At 37.2% G+C, this 16,921-nt stretch overlaps 1 protein-coding gene across 3 annotated transcripts; it reads right to left on the reverse strand.

Annotated features, from left to right (window-relative positions):
- Positions 1 to 1,105: 1,105 nt before the first annotated feature.
- On the reverse strand, positions 1,106 to 14,677 carry rraga (Ras-related GTP binding A). Of its 3 annotated transcripts, none has more exons than XM_058397175.1 (11): positions 14,515 to 14,676; positions 12,172 to 12,274; positions 11,867 to 11,966; positions 9,472 to 9,538; positions 7,306 to 7,528; positions 6,671 to 6,766; positions 5,953 to 6,075; positions 5,105 to 5,196; positions 4,887 to 5,002; positions 4,349 to 4,473; positions 1,106 to 1,717 (listed from the first exon to the last, which is right to left on the reverse strand). In XM_058397175.1, the coding sequence occupies exons 2-10, from the start codon at positions 12,196 to 12,198 to the stop codon at positions 4,370 to 4,372; spliced, it is 948 nt and encodes a 315-aa protein (XP_058253158.1). In that variant the 5' UTR covers positions 12,199 to 12,274; positions 14,515 to 14,676; the 3' UTR covers positions 1,106 to 1,717; positions 4,349 to 4,369. The 3 variants fall into 3 exon arrangements, with proteins under 3 accessions (XP_058253158.1, XP_058253159.1, XP_058253160.1); XM_058397176.1 differs by lacking the exon at positions 1,106 to 1,717 and adding an exon at positions 1,730 to 4,238 and having other exon boundaries at positions 14,515 to 14,677; XM_058397177.1 differs by lacking the exon at positions 1,106 to 1,717 and adding an exon at positions 1,730 to 4,241 and having other exon boundaries at positions 14,515 to 14,677.
- Positions 14,678 to 16,921: the final 2,244 nt, after the last annotated feature.

Genomic DNA, 16,921 nt, shown 5'->3' on the forward strand with positions numbered 1-16,921 from the left:
AATCCTCTTCAATCATCTGCCACGCCCCCTTGTTGTGCCCCACCCCTTCACTGTGCTCCTCCTCTTTCATCTTTCCCCCTGGATACCTTGACGTGCATTCAGAAGCTAATTCAGAATACAATGCTGTAGCTGAGGACTGAGTAGAAGCAGCTACCAGGTGAACATTTAGCACAATGTTAATGTGCAGGATGTGAATTTGTATTCCGTTAAATGAGATCTAATTTACTTGGCACAGATTTGATCGATAATGTCAGTTTGTTAAGTGCTAAGTTCTTTTATCTCTTTGGAATTCTGTCACAAGCCAAATGATTTCTTCACTGACAGTGAAAGCTTTTTAAGGGATTTGCTTATTAATTAGTTATCTCACAAAAATGTTTTAAATGAGGATTTAAGGAAACAAATAAGAAAATACATAATAGACATCCCATTCATACTCACCAGAATGGTGTTGTTTTTGCAAAGCTACCATACGTCTCCTTACCCCCCCTAGAAATTCAGATGTACCTTTGTAAAATCTTTGGTGGTCCCTTGCCCCAAGTGATCAAACTCTAGAAAGGCAATCCATAAATCCATCCACTAATCCATAACATCTATCCAATCCATCCCACATACACCAGGACCCCCCCCCCAAATAATAACTTCCTGGGGGTGTATGCCCCCAACCCCCCTAGAACATTGGGTGCCTGATCAAACAGTAGAAACTCCCCTGGTTTAAGCCACCGTGTCCAGGATAAAACAGCTACTGAAGAAGAATAAAAGAATGAATGAATGGAGTAAATGAACTGCACGGTGTGAGACACCTGTACATTCTCATGGTAATGAAGGTGGGCTTTGTGCTGCATGAAATGCAGAAGCAGCTTATAATTCTCTGTCCATAGGCTACAAGCAGCTAACTTATCGGCTTGCTAAAGCAGTACTTATTAGCAAGCTCATTTAACTAGCTTGTGAATGATTATTAGCTTGGGCTAACCAATTAATAAAAATATATTTGCAGGTATGAACACATTTCTGGTATAAAAATCAATTTCCCCATGCTGAGTCTTTCAGCAAGCCCAGTGAGAGAGAAATTTAGGAGTCATATATAAAAGAAAAACCAGAGAAAACATTGAACTGTTAAGAAAAGTAACACTTACTTTGCTTTTATTTGCGTTGCTTTTATTTGCCTTGCCAATAAATAGGGAAAATAAACATCTGTATAGAAAAGGAGAGGTGTGAACTTTTGCTTCGTTTCAGATGGTCAGTGACCACTTTTTAGCAAGAATGACAACATTTTCAGAACAAACCATACTGTTGCAAGCTGCAGCACAGGCAGCACTTACACAATGCTACAGAAACACAAGTGAACAAAAAGAGAGGGGGGGGGCGAAAGGATAGATATGTCCACTGTTTGTGAGAGCCTATATATATCTTTACTCACTTTATGGCACTGATCATAGGTTAAGGGACATTTAAATGTGCATCATCCTTACAATGTTAATTTTTTTTTTTTTTATGGCTTAACATCTCATTTACCCATTTACCAAGATTTTCATGATTAATCCCCAGTTCCTCATCAATCCCAAACAGCCTTATGTTCAGGTCTTGTAAGGAAAAGGTGTGACAAAAAAAGTTTCTCATCTAAAAATGCCAAGAGTCTCTAGAAAAACCCCCTGGATGCAGTGAAGTCAGCAGATATGAGGAATTCCCCAGGGTGCCATTTCCCTGGCACGCAGGCCCTCTAGCGGATCACAGGGAGAAAAGAGAAAACAAGAACGAGTGATCAGACACAGGCTGAGAAATACCCTCTGGCACGTTCTGATGTGTTAGACTAATGACCATGACTGACGTAGCATTGAAAAGGTTTTATTTGAGACAAACATTAGAAGGACAGTAAAACTAGCTCCTGGTGCTAGATATCGAGCCTCTGGCCTCTGTTTTTTTCTGATATTCAGAAATAACCATGAAGAGTTTCTGTTCTTCACATGGTGCAAAAAAAGTGCACTATAAAAGTCTTACATTAAAAAGCCACACACAATAAAACAATAAATCATCACTGAATATTTAAATATAGCAACTAAAAGGAATGAAGCAACTAAAATCTGGCTCCATGAGGGCAGACTGAGCACCGAGAGCAATTATATATACATACATTATTTAAAACATGAGACATGACACACCGACTATGGCAAATTAATTGTGCTTTACATGATTTTACATCTATAGCCATTAATGACTGAACTAGAAATCAATAAACCCAGGAACCTGCAAATTTATGTAATTATTTCATCAACTAATCATGTGGCAGCAGCACAATGCAAAAACTCATGCAGATGCAGGTCAAGAGCTCCAGTTACTCTTTACATCAACTATGAGAATGGGGAAGAAATGTGAGTTCTGTGGCATTGTTGTAACAGATGAGCTGGTTTAAGTATTTCAGAAACTGCTAACCTCTTGGGATTTTTCGCACACACAACAGTCTCTAGAGTTTATGCAGCATGGTGTGAAAAACTAACAAAACTCCTGACAACCAAAAACAGAACTCTGAAACCATAAAGGGCAGAGGATCACCTAAATTAGACAGCTGAAAACTGGTAAAAAGGCCTGATTTTCCCCCCTGGTATTCAGCTGTCTGGTTTTAGTGAGTTTGTGCCCATGACAGCCTCAAATTCTTGTTCTTGGCTGACAGAAGAGAAAGCTGATGTGGTTGTCTGCTGCTGAAGCTCATTCACCTCATTCAAGAATTGATGTTTTGAGCATTTTCTGATGCCTTTCAGTTCACCATGGTGTTAAAGAGTGCTTATTTGAGCTACTGCATTCGTCCTATTGGCCATCTTCCTCGGACTTCTCTTATCAACAAGGTTTTTCCACCAACAGAACTGTTACCATTCTGTGTAAATGCTAGAAACTGTTGTGTTTGAAGAGCAGCTGTTTCTGAAACACTCAAACCAGCTCATCTGGAACCAACACCACAACCTCTCTCTATCTGGATGATTATATACATTGTGCTTCTGCTGTACAACTGGTTAATTAAATAATAACACGAATATGTAGGTATCGAGGTGCTCCTAATGAAGTGTCAGTGAGAGTATGTTTCTGTTAATCTGGAATTAAAAAGCCTTTAAAGCTATAGTGTTTTCTCAACTTATTTGGATCACTATACGAGAGAAAACATCTTCCTGTGAGCTGCGAGTAATCCTCGTGATTAACAGCGTGCTTGTCTGAGCTACGCAAAACTCTCAAGATAAATCAGCAAGATAAGCCTGGGCTAACGTTTTACACATGATAAGCACGCCTCTGTATTCTGTACATGGAACTAAGTAAGCAGCCAGTGTTATTATTATATAAGTAACAGGAGCTTTACTTGCTTTTTTTAAAAACTAAAATTATGATTTATTTATTAGATTTTATTTATGTTTTTCTACTGGACTTTGTATAATAAATAACTCTCTTGTATGATGCTGGTTTTTCATTTACTGCAAAATATTCAACATATCTACACAAAGGTGCAGACAAGAGGCAGTGAATATCCACAGATGTTTTAAAGAACTAAAGAGGTTACTTTTCTTCTCTTTCCCCTTTTTTTTTTTAATCCTCCTTTGCAATATAGCGTGACTGTGACAAACTGCGATTTGAATCCCAGTGTTTACCAGATGTGCATGGAAAGATTGCAGATTTTCTTTCACACCACAGCCCTTTCAAGAAAATACACTATTGCAACATTTCTATCTGGTGATGTAATGAAAACATTCAGTCTGATTAAAAAAATAAATAAATCATTTCATTGAAAAAAAAGATGGTTGTTCATGATATAAAGATTTGTTGGACCAATCAGTAATGTTTAGTACTATAAGCTGTGTCCAGATACAGAGGTGCCAACATGACTAACATTATAAACACTAGAGGTTTTTATAATGAAAACCTCAGCATATGGATAGACAGCACAGAGCCTCATGAATAAGTAAATATGCTAACGAAAAACCTTGGAGTTTCTACTTTTATCACAGTCATAAAGCAATAACTTAAGGTAATCTTCAAAAAATAATAATAATATGAAATAACCACAAAGCACATTTTATTCTTTATTTTTATTGTTGAACTGTTTATATAAAAAAATACTTGCCTTTTTTGCTACTGGCTTATAAGACTAAGGTTCATGAACTGACAGGACAAAGTTCACCTAGAAAAATTCAGCAGAAAGCAAAAGAATCTGCAACGGCGTCTTTGAGTTCTTCTCTAAATGTTGGCACATCTGTCTCTAGCTGCTGGTCCACAGAAAAAGCACAGAATGTGGAGCATAAACTCAAACAATTCCTCAAAATCTCAAATAATTCCTCAAAATTTTTCTGGCCGGATGTTCTGATCACCTTACCTGAGGAGAGGGTTTAGATGTCTAACGCATGCGCATGTGCAAGCTGTGCTTGGGGCCGTCCACCCTCTCCAGCTTCTCAAAATGCTTCCTGGCATTACGAATGTTGATGAGGGTAGCAGCAGAGGCTAGATACAGAAGAATATCAAGAAGAAAAGGGAGGAAGGGGAGAAAGAGAAAGAAAATAAAAAGTAACTATACTATAAACAACATAAAAAAACAACCTGACCCCCCCTACACCACACACACACTAGCCCCCCAACACACACTGCCCCTTATTAACACACACACAGACACGCACACACACCACCCCTAACACACACACACACACCACCCTTCAACACATACACCACACACAATGCCCCCCCAAAACCCACACAAAAACATACAGCACCACCCCAACACCCCCTCAACACACACACCACCCTTCAACACACACGCACACACAAAATACCCCCCAACAGACAGGCAGGCGCACACACACACACAGGAAACTGTGTTCACTGAGTGAAGCCCCTGATAACCACAAAGCAGCTCTTACGTATGGAAGGGTCAGACATGATCACCATGACGTAGGTGTTGGAGGTGAACACGTCAATGAAAGCAGCAAAGTTGGAGTTGCGCACTTCCATGCTCTGGAAGGAAGCAGCCAGTTTACTGCGGGATTACAGACAAAACTAAATGAGTTCGACCATCAAAACCAGCACAGTGTTTAGAAGCTGCAGAGTAAACTGATAAAAATGGAAAGCACTCAGTCACCTGCAGCTCAACTTAAACTGTTTAATAATGTTGCTGATCTTCTCAAAGCGATGAGCGTCTCGCTGCTCCTTGCACTGATAGTGAGAGATCACCTGAGAAGTAAAGATGAACAGAAGAGAGAATCTGAAATGAAAGAACGCAGCTCCATGCTGTCCTGTCACCTGTCACTTACAATATATGGCCAAAAGTTCTGGGTCACCCCTCCAAATCATTGAATTCAGGGTTTGGGCTCAGCCCCTTAGTTCCAGTGAAAGGAACTCTTAATGCTTCAGCATACCAAGACATTTTGGACAATTTCATGATAATTGTGGGAACAATTTGGGATGACCCCTTCCTGTTCCAACATGACTGCACACCAGTGCACAAAGCAAGGTCCATAAAGACATGGATGTGGAGGAACTTGACTGGCCTCAACCTAACAGAACATCTTTGGGATACTTTAGAGCAGAATGGTCAAAAATTCCCATAAACACACTCCTAAACCTTGCGGAAAGTGTTTCCAGAAGAGTTGAAGCTGTCATTGCGGCAAAGGGTGGGCCAACTCCATATTACATTCATATGCATGTAAAGGCAGATGTCCCAATACTTTTGGCAATATAGTGTATGTTAAAGACCAGATTACTGTGACTCCACACACACATGTCAATATATATATATATATATTGACCTTTGTTGCTTGCCTTAACTGTTGCTACAGCATATCATCTTTTACCAAATGAAGCCAAAAGGACAAATGTAGATGTAACAATGTACATCATTTCAAGCCATCACTTCCTTACTATGTCTTCTATATCCTTACTACGTCTTTCTAACTATAGAGAGTACTCGATTTTAAATGGCATGCTTACCAGAAAGGTGGCTCTTTCAAAAAGCAGGACCTCATCTGCTTCAATGATCTGGGCAAAATTGCGCAAGTTGGACTCAAGCTGTTGTACATTTGGGATTAGCTGATAGACAATGCTGGACCATGCCTACAAACACACACACATAAATGAGTCACGACGACACAAAATCAGTAGACATCTCAGTATAATATAGGAAGAATATGGAAAGCAAGCAGCAGGTCATGCGGCAAAATAACACTCAATCCAGTCATTAGCGGAAAAGCTTATGGAATGTATGGATGTGGATATGATCATGTTTGTGCTCCAGCATACTGTAAGACTTTGATCTAAGATAAAGACAGATCTATAGAACAAAACAAAATTTTAGCTGCAGCAGGGTGTGGCAGTGGGGGTGTGGTCAAGCATCAGCTGTGGGCAGAGAGGAGGAGCAGGAAGGTCATATCAGCATTCATGTCACTTTAGTCAAAACCAGAAGCAGATGTACTTTCTTTTATTTAATTATAAAAGAAATAAAAAAAAAAAAGAAAATGTAGAACACAGAATGTGCATCAGGAGTTTTTATGTTTAATCAATTTTTCTTCTCTATGAGGAAGGATGGAGGAGTAATATGTTAATTGTAGTTGTGTCTTTAATAATTGCTGTATTTTTGGCAGTTTTATTTTAAATACTGACCAGTATACAAGCTGACATGATCAGGGTCGTGAAAATCAAACAGCGTTACCTTATAAAGTGTCTCATCCCAAATGGAGGTTCTGAAGCAGGTACATAACAGAGGGCGTGAAAGTCTCTTCAGGTCTTCCTCACGTTCTTTGAAGATCTGGGATAACACATGGTGAGGAGCATCAATACACAAACATGCTCAGAAAGCTGTAACACAATGCACTTTTTATCTCTTGATATAAACAGCTATGATGCCATAATTCAATTCAATTCAATTCAGTTTATTTTGTATAGCGCCTTTTACAATGAACATTGTCTCAAAGCAGCCTTACAAAAGAAGAAAACAGAGAAAGGGGAGGGGAAAATGAAAAATAATAATAAAAAATAACTAATTAACTAGAAATAAGAATAAATTATTAAATTCTATAGTTAGACTATTTTATTTTATCCCTAATGAGCAAGCCTGTGGCAACATAATATTGTGATCAATTATGTTATAATACAATGCTGATACTGCATCTTTTTTTTGTTAAATAACAGTTACAGACTGTGACAGCTGACAGAACTTTGTAAAGTTCCCTCCCTCCTTTTCAGTGTTATATATTTTTTATTCATTTAAAGTTTTTGTTTTTATGATCAATTTTTAATTTGCATTTATTTTTTATTTTGAATAATTTAGAAAGACAATTTTCTAACCAAGTCCCTCTGATCTTCCTGAACCAGGTCCATTTTGTGCACCAAGCAGAAGACTTTAGCATCAGGTGAATTCTGAAGGATGGCTTCCAAACAGGACTGGTAGTAATGCATGTCCTTCTCCAACTCGCGGCTCTCCACGTCGAACACGTAGATCAGCACCTCCACGTTGCGGAAGATATTATCTCTCTGACTGGTGAAGTAGTTCTCCATGAAGGTATCCTGCCTACAGACAAAACAATCCGTGAGCAAACAAACACAGCTACACAATGAATCACATTCAGCAACTCTAAAAGTAGTTCTCTTGACTCTAGTAGTAGTAGTTCTCTAGGGTTAAAAATTAACACTCAATTTATAAACTGATTTACTTTCATTAGAAATATATTATTATTATTTTTAATGGCCTAGAATTTATTTTCCAGTTTTCCAGCACCTCCCATAACGAGTGATTCGCATAACGAGCAAAACAAATTGTAAAAAAAAAAGAAAAAAAGACTCACTTTACGAGCGATATTTTGCATAATGAGACGACGAGGTGGTTTCTCGGCTATCAGTCTGTGTTTAGCGCTCGTTCCGCATTACAAATGCGCACTACAAATTTATTTAATGATAATGCTGTGTCGCATTTTCGCTAAATTTTGAAGCGTAGGCAAAAACAAATGTCTCTAGACAGCTTTCTTGTAAAAAAAGAAACTGCCAGTAGTGCCAGTGCTTCTAAAAGATTTACAGCTAGTGAGTCAGTCAAGACTGCAGAGAGTGAAGAAGAGTGTCCTTCGGTGGAAGATTCTCCTCCTTCCCCCCAATAACCCTCCCCCTCCTCCTCCCCTCCGTCTCCCTCGCGCCAGGAGCTACTGTACCTTCTTTCTTCATAAGTTATAATCGTGTTTATTTCTTTTTATTTTATTGACTATTTATTCTCTTTCAGGTTCATTCATATTAATAATCTTTTTATTTCATGCGTTAATAATTTAAAAAATGCCTTTAGATATTATTATAAATAGTAAATTAATTATGTACATATAAAATGTTTTTGAGTATTTTTTCGGCATGGAATACATTATCGTATTTTACATTGATTCCTATGGGAAAAATTGTTTTGCTTAACGAGTAAGATACGTGAACGAATTATGCTCGTTAAGCGAGGTTCCACTGTACTTATCAGCAAGCAATAAAACACTATTACTATTAATAATACAGTAGAGATTTTTTTCTGAAATATTGTAAATCTTTGCTCAGAATGTGAAGGAGTATTAGCTGTGGGTTCTACCACTGTTCGACTAGCATGCTCTACAAAAAATACCAACGCACCTGAAAAAAAACCTTTCTGTTGTTGTGATCAGAATCAGAGAACAGTAACCACTGTTCACCAAGAGAAGATTCGACTGTTAAAAATGAGTAGGAATTGTAGAGGCCCTTGCTCTGAATGACTTCAGCACACCTGCAGCTGCAGGACATCACTAGTTTTCCCACACTGCTCTGGTGTGATTTTGGTCCACGCGTCAACAGTAGTGGGTTTCTTAGCAATAACTCTGTTGCCACAGATATGGCAGAGATTTTCGACTGGGTTTAGATCAGGATTCTAAACATTCCATTAGAAGTATAAAAGTTCTTAGCTTCAAGGAACTGCAGTGTGACAGAGGACATGGCCTTGCATGGAAATTGCAGGGTGTTTGGGAGATGCTTGCATGAAAAGGGAACTCTTGTTCCCAAAAGAAATTCTGATAAACATATGCATTCACCGCTTATGTAGCTGTATAGGAGGCCCAACTCTAGCTGCAAAAAACATACCCTAAACCACTGTACTGTAACTATTAGTACAACTATGAATAATATTACTATGATTATTATTATTAGATTACATTGAGGATTACATTACCACACCATAAATCTAGAAAAATAGGACATTTTAAAAGGAAAAAGAAACTATTGCAGATTATCATCATTATTATTATTTTTTAAGAAAGAAAAAAACAAAGTCCACTCATGCCTCCCTGTTTGGTGCTTTTGCAAATTGGAAACAAATCTTCCAGGAGTTTAAACCTGTGTGTGTAAGCATTTTATGAACAAATTGTGCAATCATTTATGTTTATCAGGTAATTTGTCTTAAACCCAAGAAGCAGTCTTTACATCATCTTGAAATATAGAACAGAGTCGAGGCAGTGCACTCACCCTCCACAGTCCCACAGGTTCAGCACCAGATTGCCCAGAAATCGCACATGGGAGTGCTCCACATCAACTGCAGAGAAAGCAAACACAATTGCTGTGGTGGGTAACTGATCAGAAATAAGCATGTACCTGCACTGGAACTGAAAAAATTGCACAGATTGTGAGAAATAGATGGTTAACAAAGTAGCATGTCAAATCACAAGCTCCTGCTTCAGTCCTCGTTCTTAATAACAGTCTGGGAAAACCTGCACCTGAAATATCACTACACCTGAACTACAGCATTTTTTTCAACACCAATGAGATTAAGAACACACCTCTCCTGTGTTCTGGACATAGAGACACGCACTGATTTCATGGTCATGGTTATATTTACTCGTTTTATATTTAATTAGCGCAAGCAGTAACAACAGTCTGTGGTGTCTGAATAATATTCAATACATCACCATGAAGTGGATAACTTTTTATCCCACAGCACCATTTTATCATCAGGACACTACACCTCTAAGTGCTGGAGGTCCACGCTTCAATCTCAGTCTCAAGAATGACTGCTTAAATATTCTGAAGGATTTATTCTGCTTGACATCATTTCTTCAACAGCTTCCTTCCTGTTAGAAGTATATTTTAAGAGATATCCTCACTGACGTCAATGAGTCCAGTTCTGTATTTATTAATAGATGACGCTTCTGAGTTCATGCTTTTTAAATGATATACATTTAATACATCTGTGAGGCATGTTCATTCCTGTTATTACTTATGTTACAGCAGCTATAAACAGCTGATCTCTCACCAGCCTCTCTCTTTGTTTTTCTCTCCCTTGAAGTCTATTATAAAATCCTCCTTTCCCCTGAAGACTCTCTTACCTCAGGAAACCTACAGAGTCTCACTCTCAAAAAGATCTCATACGTTTTTCTCCGTCAATCAATCAACTCCCTGATCAGTGCCCTAGTCTCAGCATCAGAAGTCACCCTATGAACCACTGACCGAACGCCTGATGCACAAATAACTGAAAACACTTCAGGTGTTTAAAAGTTGTGATCCGATTGGTTAGTCTACACAATTTCCATGAAACGTTTATCATATTTTTTAATGGTCTGCCTGGAAACAAAGCCGTTGTGACACTCTACTTCCTTTATGGAAGAAGGAAGCTGTTGTGTTTACAGATGTGACACCGAACACTTATGAAGATCTCCTAAAAGATGGATTTTCAAATGACTTGAAGGTCACGGTATAAACTCATTCATTTGCACAACTTTCTTAAATGAACGATTTATGGCTGCATGCCTGTCTGTTTTTGTAGGAACATTGACTTCACATTTGTACACCCCCTAAAAAGTGACACTGAACAAATCAACTTATGACTAGTTGCTTTACATGTCTCTCTTGAGGTTCTTTTGGGTGATCCTTAGCCAATAAAAGCTGATATGGAGTCCAGACCTAAAATTCTGGCTATGCGAGACTATCAGTGCCGTGACTAGTGAACTAGAAAGCTTAACTACAAAGAATTTAACCCTGCTGTTGTATAATACGTTATACTACACCATGATATTTTTAAAAAAAATGCAATAATAAATAAACAGCGGTTTTGTCAATTAGACCCTGTTTGTGTGCATGTTGGTGCTTTTCAGGGGAATACTAACAAAATCTTTCTATGCAGTTTTCCATTGGCGGGGGTGGGGGGTGGGACATTTAAAACAAATAGGTTAGATTGAGATTTATGTGAAAGAAAATAATGTGTACTTTTGTGATTATATAAAAAGTTGTGACTAACACAAGCTGGTAGAGGAAAAAACAACAATGTAGTTCACATTTAATATTACTGAGAAAAAAATCAATGAAAATATTTGCTTTATCTTGAGCCTGGAACAGCTCCACCAGGATTATGCAAGTTTGTGATCACAGAAATTAATCAAATCAAGCAAATTCTTTTTTTTTCCAGAATAACTGCAGCTTTGGGCCAAGATACACATCACAAATCACAGGACACATTCAGCCAAAGCCATTTGTTTTAACATGGGGACTGCTTCCACTGAAAGTAATTATATGCATCTTTATTCCTTGTTTAAATGAAGAATCCTGTGCATGAAATTTCACCAATTCAGTTTTTCCACAAAAAAAAGCACAATACACTCCAATGCATCAAACATTTTTTTGGGGGAAAAAAGTATTTTTGCCCACAACAATCATAAAAAATCTCAGCGGGATCCTGGAGGGCCTGATCGAAACTATTCTGTGGTGCGCAGAGTTTCTGTAAATTCTTCAGATACAATGAAAACTGAACAAGAGTGTGACTTAAAAGGTTTAAACGTGTTTACACTGATACAAGAGACACAAGATTATGTTTTCTAAAAGATGCTGGAGGAAGAATAAACGGCTGGTTGTTCATGTTTTACTGTCTTACTTGTGGCTCCAAGTCGGCGAGTGTCTCTGGCGATGTAGTTGGCGAAGATGATTGATCTCATGCTGGTCTTTCCTGAGCCACTTTTTCCCATCAGTAACACCTAAAAACACAAACAACTCAGCAAATGCAGCAAGCAGAGGCTTCAACCGTGTCATTAAACTAAAAGATTCTGATTTATCACAAAGAGACATACAGACACACTTTGTTCCAAAACTTCTGCATTAAACTGTGCATTATTTAGAGTAAAAAAAAAAAAAAAAAAAGTCTGGTTTAGTTTCTGTGTAGAAATGTTCCTGTAAAATGACCTTTTTCTTCATGGCTGTACTTGACATCTCCCCTGTCCGTGACAGAGCCTACTGTGAAAAATCCCAACTGAGAACACGAGAGGATCTCCTGCAGTCTTCAACACTGTAAAAAAAAAAAAAAAAACAAAAAAAAAAGAAGTGCAGTTGGAGGAACAGGTCAGCTCTGCTTTCTTTAAAACACAAACAAATTTCAGCATTTAGCAAAACACAATTAGCTGATCACATGGTGTCTAGAACAAAACGACATGTTCTCACTATCCAGCAGGTCTATAAAGTCAGGAATCAGTGAATGTAAAACTACATAGACTTCAGTTTGTATTTATTTTGTACATCATCTACATGTTCACATTTACGCACTACACATTCTCTCAGCTGCTAAAAACCACACATTTCCATAGGCTTCTTGACTTCGACATCCTGTCGAAGAAAATTGTTTTGTGGATTTTGTCATTTTGGAGTCACTTCATCATCCTGTGAAGTCTTTCTACACTTCACTAAACTCCAAGCTACTGATGCATGAAACCGTGCTTTTAATCCCGGGCAGAGGAATGTTTGCGTGGCATTTTCAGCTAGGGCTCTATGAACCCTGCTCCAAAGTGTTAACTCCTCACTGCAGTGCCAAATGTGCATGGCATGAAAGGAACAGAAACCCAATCAGAAACTGAACAGCATGCGCCTAATATCACATGCTTTGTACAGTCACTGAAACGTTGTATGTTGTGTTAACAGTATTTGAAGCATTTGGGGGGGGGGGTAATGTCAAATGGTGACTGAAAACACATCCATTGGAGCAAAGACACTATTGACAATTTTTTGTTTTTTTACACTTATGATCAGAACATTCCGTCAGGGCAACCTAGTCGGCACAGTCAGAAATGCCCTAGTGTTTAAGGAACTGACTAAAAAATTAGCAGAAGCTGGATATCAACAAACGTCTGGCTATATGACAAAGTTACAAAGGGCAAAATATATTATAAAGGCGTGAAAGATAACATACAGAACAGCAAACCTGTCCTGTTTTTTTTTTTTTTTTAATTCTTAAAGACTAAATGTCAAGCCAATTTTTTAACTGATGTGAAAGAGCAAGTCTATTTTTTTTTTAAGTGGTCACGCTCTGTATTAATCCAATCACGGCTGATGACAAGGCAAATATACAAATACATTAACCCTGGGTAAAGTATGAGCAGTGTGAAATGTGAAAGGAGATAACCCAGGATTCCCTTAACCCAGGGTTAACAATCAGCCAGGGTTAACTATTTCAAGTGGAGTCTGGGAATCCTCAGTGCTCTGGGAAGCTTCGCAAGAGGTTCAGAGATATTCTACATCCGGATAATGAGGTCGATTCCACAGTGATCAAAATTATTATGCCAGTAAACAATCTCAGACTGGAATCCATATAATTCTATGGGTGGAGAAAAACATTAGGGCAATGAATGAATGGCCACATATATAAATACCAGATTTTTATTAGTAAAAAAAATACAAAGAGAGTTCCAGATTATGAAAGGTTTGTGAATTCTCATTGTAGAATATCTAATGCGCAAAATAAAATCCCAATAGATAAGATCCCAATAGAGTCTGAATAACGTGCCCTAACAAGACAACAGAATACCCATAATGCATTGAGTTCTGTAGCGTTTCAGACTAGTTGAGTAACAGCAGTCACGTGACGTCATGATCACAAGTTGGCTGTCGTGTGACAAAAGTTGTTACACTTTTTAAGTATCGAGACATTTACGCAAAAAACACACGAAAAAAAAACAAACCTTATCCTAATATAATGTTCTAATTATTCGATTCTACATCTGCTCATGGAATCTGAAGCCGTTTCTAAAAATAATTCGGAAGCCATAATAAGAGTGCTAGAAGGAGTATAACGAAGATCTACCTTCTGCCGCTGTAATGAAGAGCTACAGCTAGCTCAGTCAGATGTCTAGTTAAAATCAGAGAAGATTTTTAAAATTAAGATTAAACCCCAGTGAAACCTGGAATAGGTCGAAATGATAATTATTATCTCGATTATCTAAGAGCAGTTATTGTTAACTTACCCCGTTAGCCAACAACCAGCTAGCACAGCTAGTTAGCTCGCTATCCTATTAGCTACTATTATCTAGTCTTCGTTTTGTTAACTGGATAATATTTAACTAACACGTTTAATTAAACTGTTTTTTCCCCCAGACACTACATTTCTTTATATTGCACGATTACCGGACAGTATCACGGGGCCTAATGAGCAGGTTATGGTTTTAACTGGCTAATGGTCAGTTCAGTTAGCTAACGAGCTGGATATAAAAATCTGTTCATGAGAATCACAGACATTCACGGAAGAAAAGAGCCGAATACCTCGCCCTCAGTTGCTGCTTTCTTCTTCCTATAAAATGGCATCCATAGACAGTGAACGTATTAAAACCTCAAAGCCATTAAGATCACCCTTCCATGATTTACTCAGGCTGCAAAAACACCACTCCAAAAAGTGCCTTCAAAACCGAGGGCATGTGACCAATTGTAAACAAGGGGTGCGTTTAAGAAGGCGAAGGGTGCGCTGTTAAACGCAGTAACAGGTTCTGCGCAGACTTGCTATCCTAAAAATTCTTTTCTTTGTCGAAGAAAAGAAATCGTCTGAACACCAATAAAATACAGACTTATCAGTTACGACTGGTGTGACAAAAATAGACAAACTTATTGGTGTTTATTTTGTTTTTGAATTTATTATTTTGTATTTTATTTGTTATTTTGTTTTTAGAATTGCTATTTTGTTTTCAGAATTGTTATTTTGTATTTTTATTTGTTATTTTGTTTTCTGATTTGTCATTTTGCTTTCAGATTTGTTATTATTTAATTTATTATTTTGTTTTTTATTTGTTATTTTGTTTTTGATTTGTTATTTTGTTTTTTGATTTGTTATTTTGTTTTCTGATTTATTTTGTTTTTTGATTTCTTATTTTGTTTTCTGATTTGATTTGTTTTTAGATTTATTTTGTTTTCAAATTTGTTATTTTGTTTTGGATTAGTTATTTTGTTTTCAGGTTTGTTATTTTGTTTTCTGATTTATTTTGTTTTCGGGCTTGTTAATTTGTTTGCAATATGTTCTAGTTTTTATATCCTAGCACATTTTCTGTACATTGAATACATTTTGTGTACATTTTGTATATATGCAATATTTCATTTCATTCATTTTTTATTTATACTTCATATTTTATTTATATTTTGGAATACATTTTGTACTTTTGAATACATTTGTATATATAGATAATTTCATTTATATTTATTTTTCTTGTAATCTGAAGCAGTCTCTGGCAAAAGATGGGATTAATAAAGTTCTATCTGATCTGATCTGATCTGATCCTGGAAACAAGTTTTTTTCTATTATTTTCTGTTCTTTTGTTTTTCTGTTTTCAGGGGTATTGTGATATATTATAATATCATTGAAAATAGAAAAACGAAAGAAGAAAATACTTCAGATTTCACCATATTGTGATATTTATCACAATATAGTTTTTTTATACTGAATATCAATATAACAAGCTGTCTGAGATGGGTTAAAATATTCTGAATAGTCAATTGTTTACTTTCTATATTCTGTGTTGGAAAAGGTATTTTTTAAAACAGGTTATAAGGACTAAGTGACACTCCAGTTGTGGAATTATAAATAAATTCTTCTAACTCTTGTACAATCTGAGCATGTTTAGGATCCTTTATGCTGTAATATCATCTGTTCAAGCTGATTCAGTGTGACATTTATTTAACTCCCAGACTGAGCTACCTGTCTACTAACTGTCTACCTGTTCTACAGCTGAAGTCTAGAATCTAAAAAATTCCTAGCAAAAGTCATTGTTAATTTTTTGTTCCCAACAGTCTTTATTTTGCTTTACCATCATGCCATTTTTTTAGCATGCCATTCCAGATTTAGTTTCCCTTTACAGTTATTATAACCTCCACTCCTTTGGGAAGGCTTTCCACTAGATTTTGCAACATGGTTGTGGAGATGTTGTTTATTCAACCACAAGAGTGTTAGTGAGCCGCTGTCATGGGACAGGTTAGGAACAATGCAGGGAAATTGTAATACTACAGCCTACAAATATATCTTATACAACTGTGTGCTTCCAACTTTGTGGTAACAGTTTGGCCACATCTGGGGTGTGATGGTCAACGTTTTGACCATATCAGAGCTTGAAATAGTTCACTCTGAGTGATTATAAACTCTGAGTAAACAGAATCCTTAGTTATAAGTATCCTTAGTAATCCAGAGTTATCTTGTTTTGAACTGAGGGCAAGGTGCCTTTATTATTGCCACACATACATTACAGCACAGTGGAATTCTTTTCTTCGCATATACCAGCTGAGGAAGCTGGGGTCAGAGCAACTGTGATACAGCACCCCTGGAGCAGAGAGGGTTAAGTGCCTTGCTCAATTGCCCAACAGTGGAGCTTGGTGGTGCTGGGGCTTGAACCCTGATCCTCAACCCAGCCTTAACCACTTGAGCCATCACTGCCCCAGTTTTATACTTTATCTTGTCTTATCTTGTCTTTTATCTTGTCTTATACTGTACTTAAATAATGAATCTTGGCTATTCATAATCTAACATTTCACACTGTACATTCCTAAACTCTGGGTTAAAGTTCTCATTTGCATACTTGCTTTGTCAACAAACGCGACTAGATAAATACATCACTCAACTGCTTTAAATAATGGATTGTCTGATGCTTTTGCATGAGTGAGAAAAAAAAAATGCCGCTGTGTAAATCCTCCT

This window comes from Hemibagrus wyckioides, linkage group LG08 (assembly GCF_019097595.1).
Source record: "Hemibagrus wyckioides isolate EC202008001 linkage group LG08, SWU_Hwy_1.0, whole genome shotgun sequence".
NCBI classification, from domain to species: Eukaryota; Metazoa; Chordata; class Actinopteri; order Siluriformes; family Bagridae; genus Hemibagrus; species Hemibagrus wyckioides.

Bases quoted from the DNA above. Each gene is read 5' to 3' on its own strand.
- rraga (XM_058397175.1), bottom strand. From the start codon at position 12,198: ATGTCAAGTACAGCCATGAAGAAAAAG. The intron at 5,197-5,952 runs GTAAGCATGCCA...TTTACTTCTCAG, and splicing joins TTGAAAGAGCCACCTTTCTG to GTGATCTCTCACTATCAGTG. The intron at 5,003-5,104 runs GTGACTGAGTGC...GTAATCCCGCAG, and splicing joins CAGTTTAAGTTGAGCTGCAG to TAAACTGGCTGCTTCCTTCC.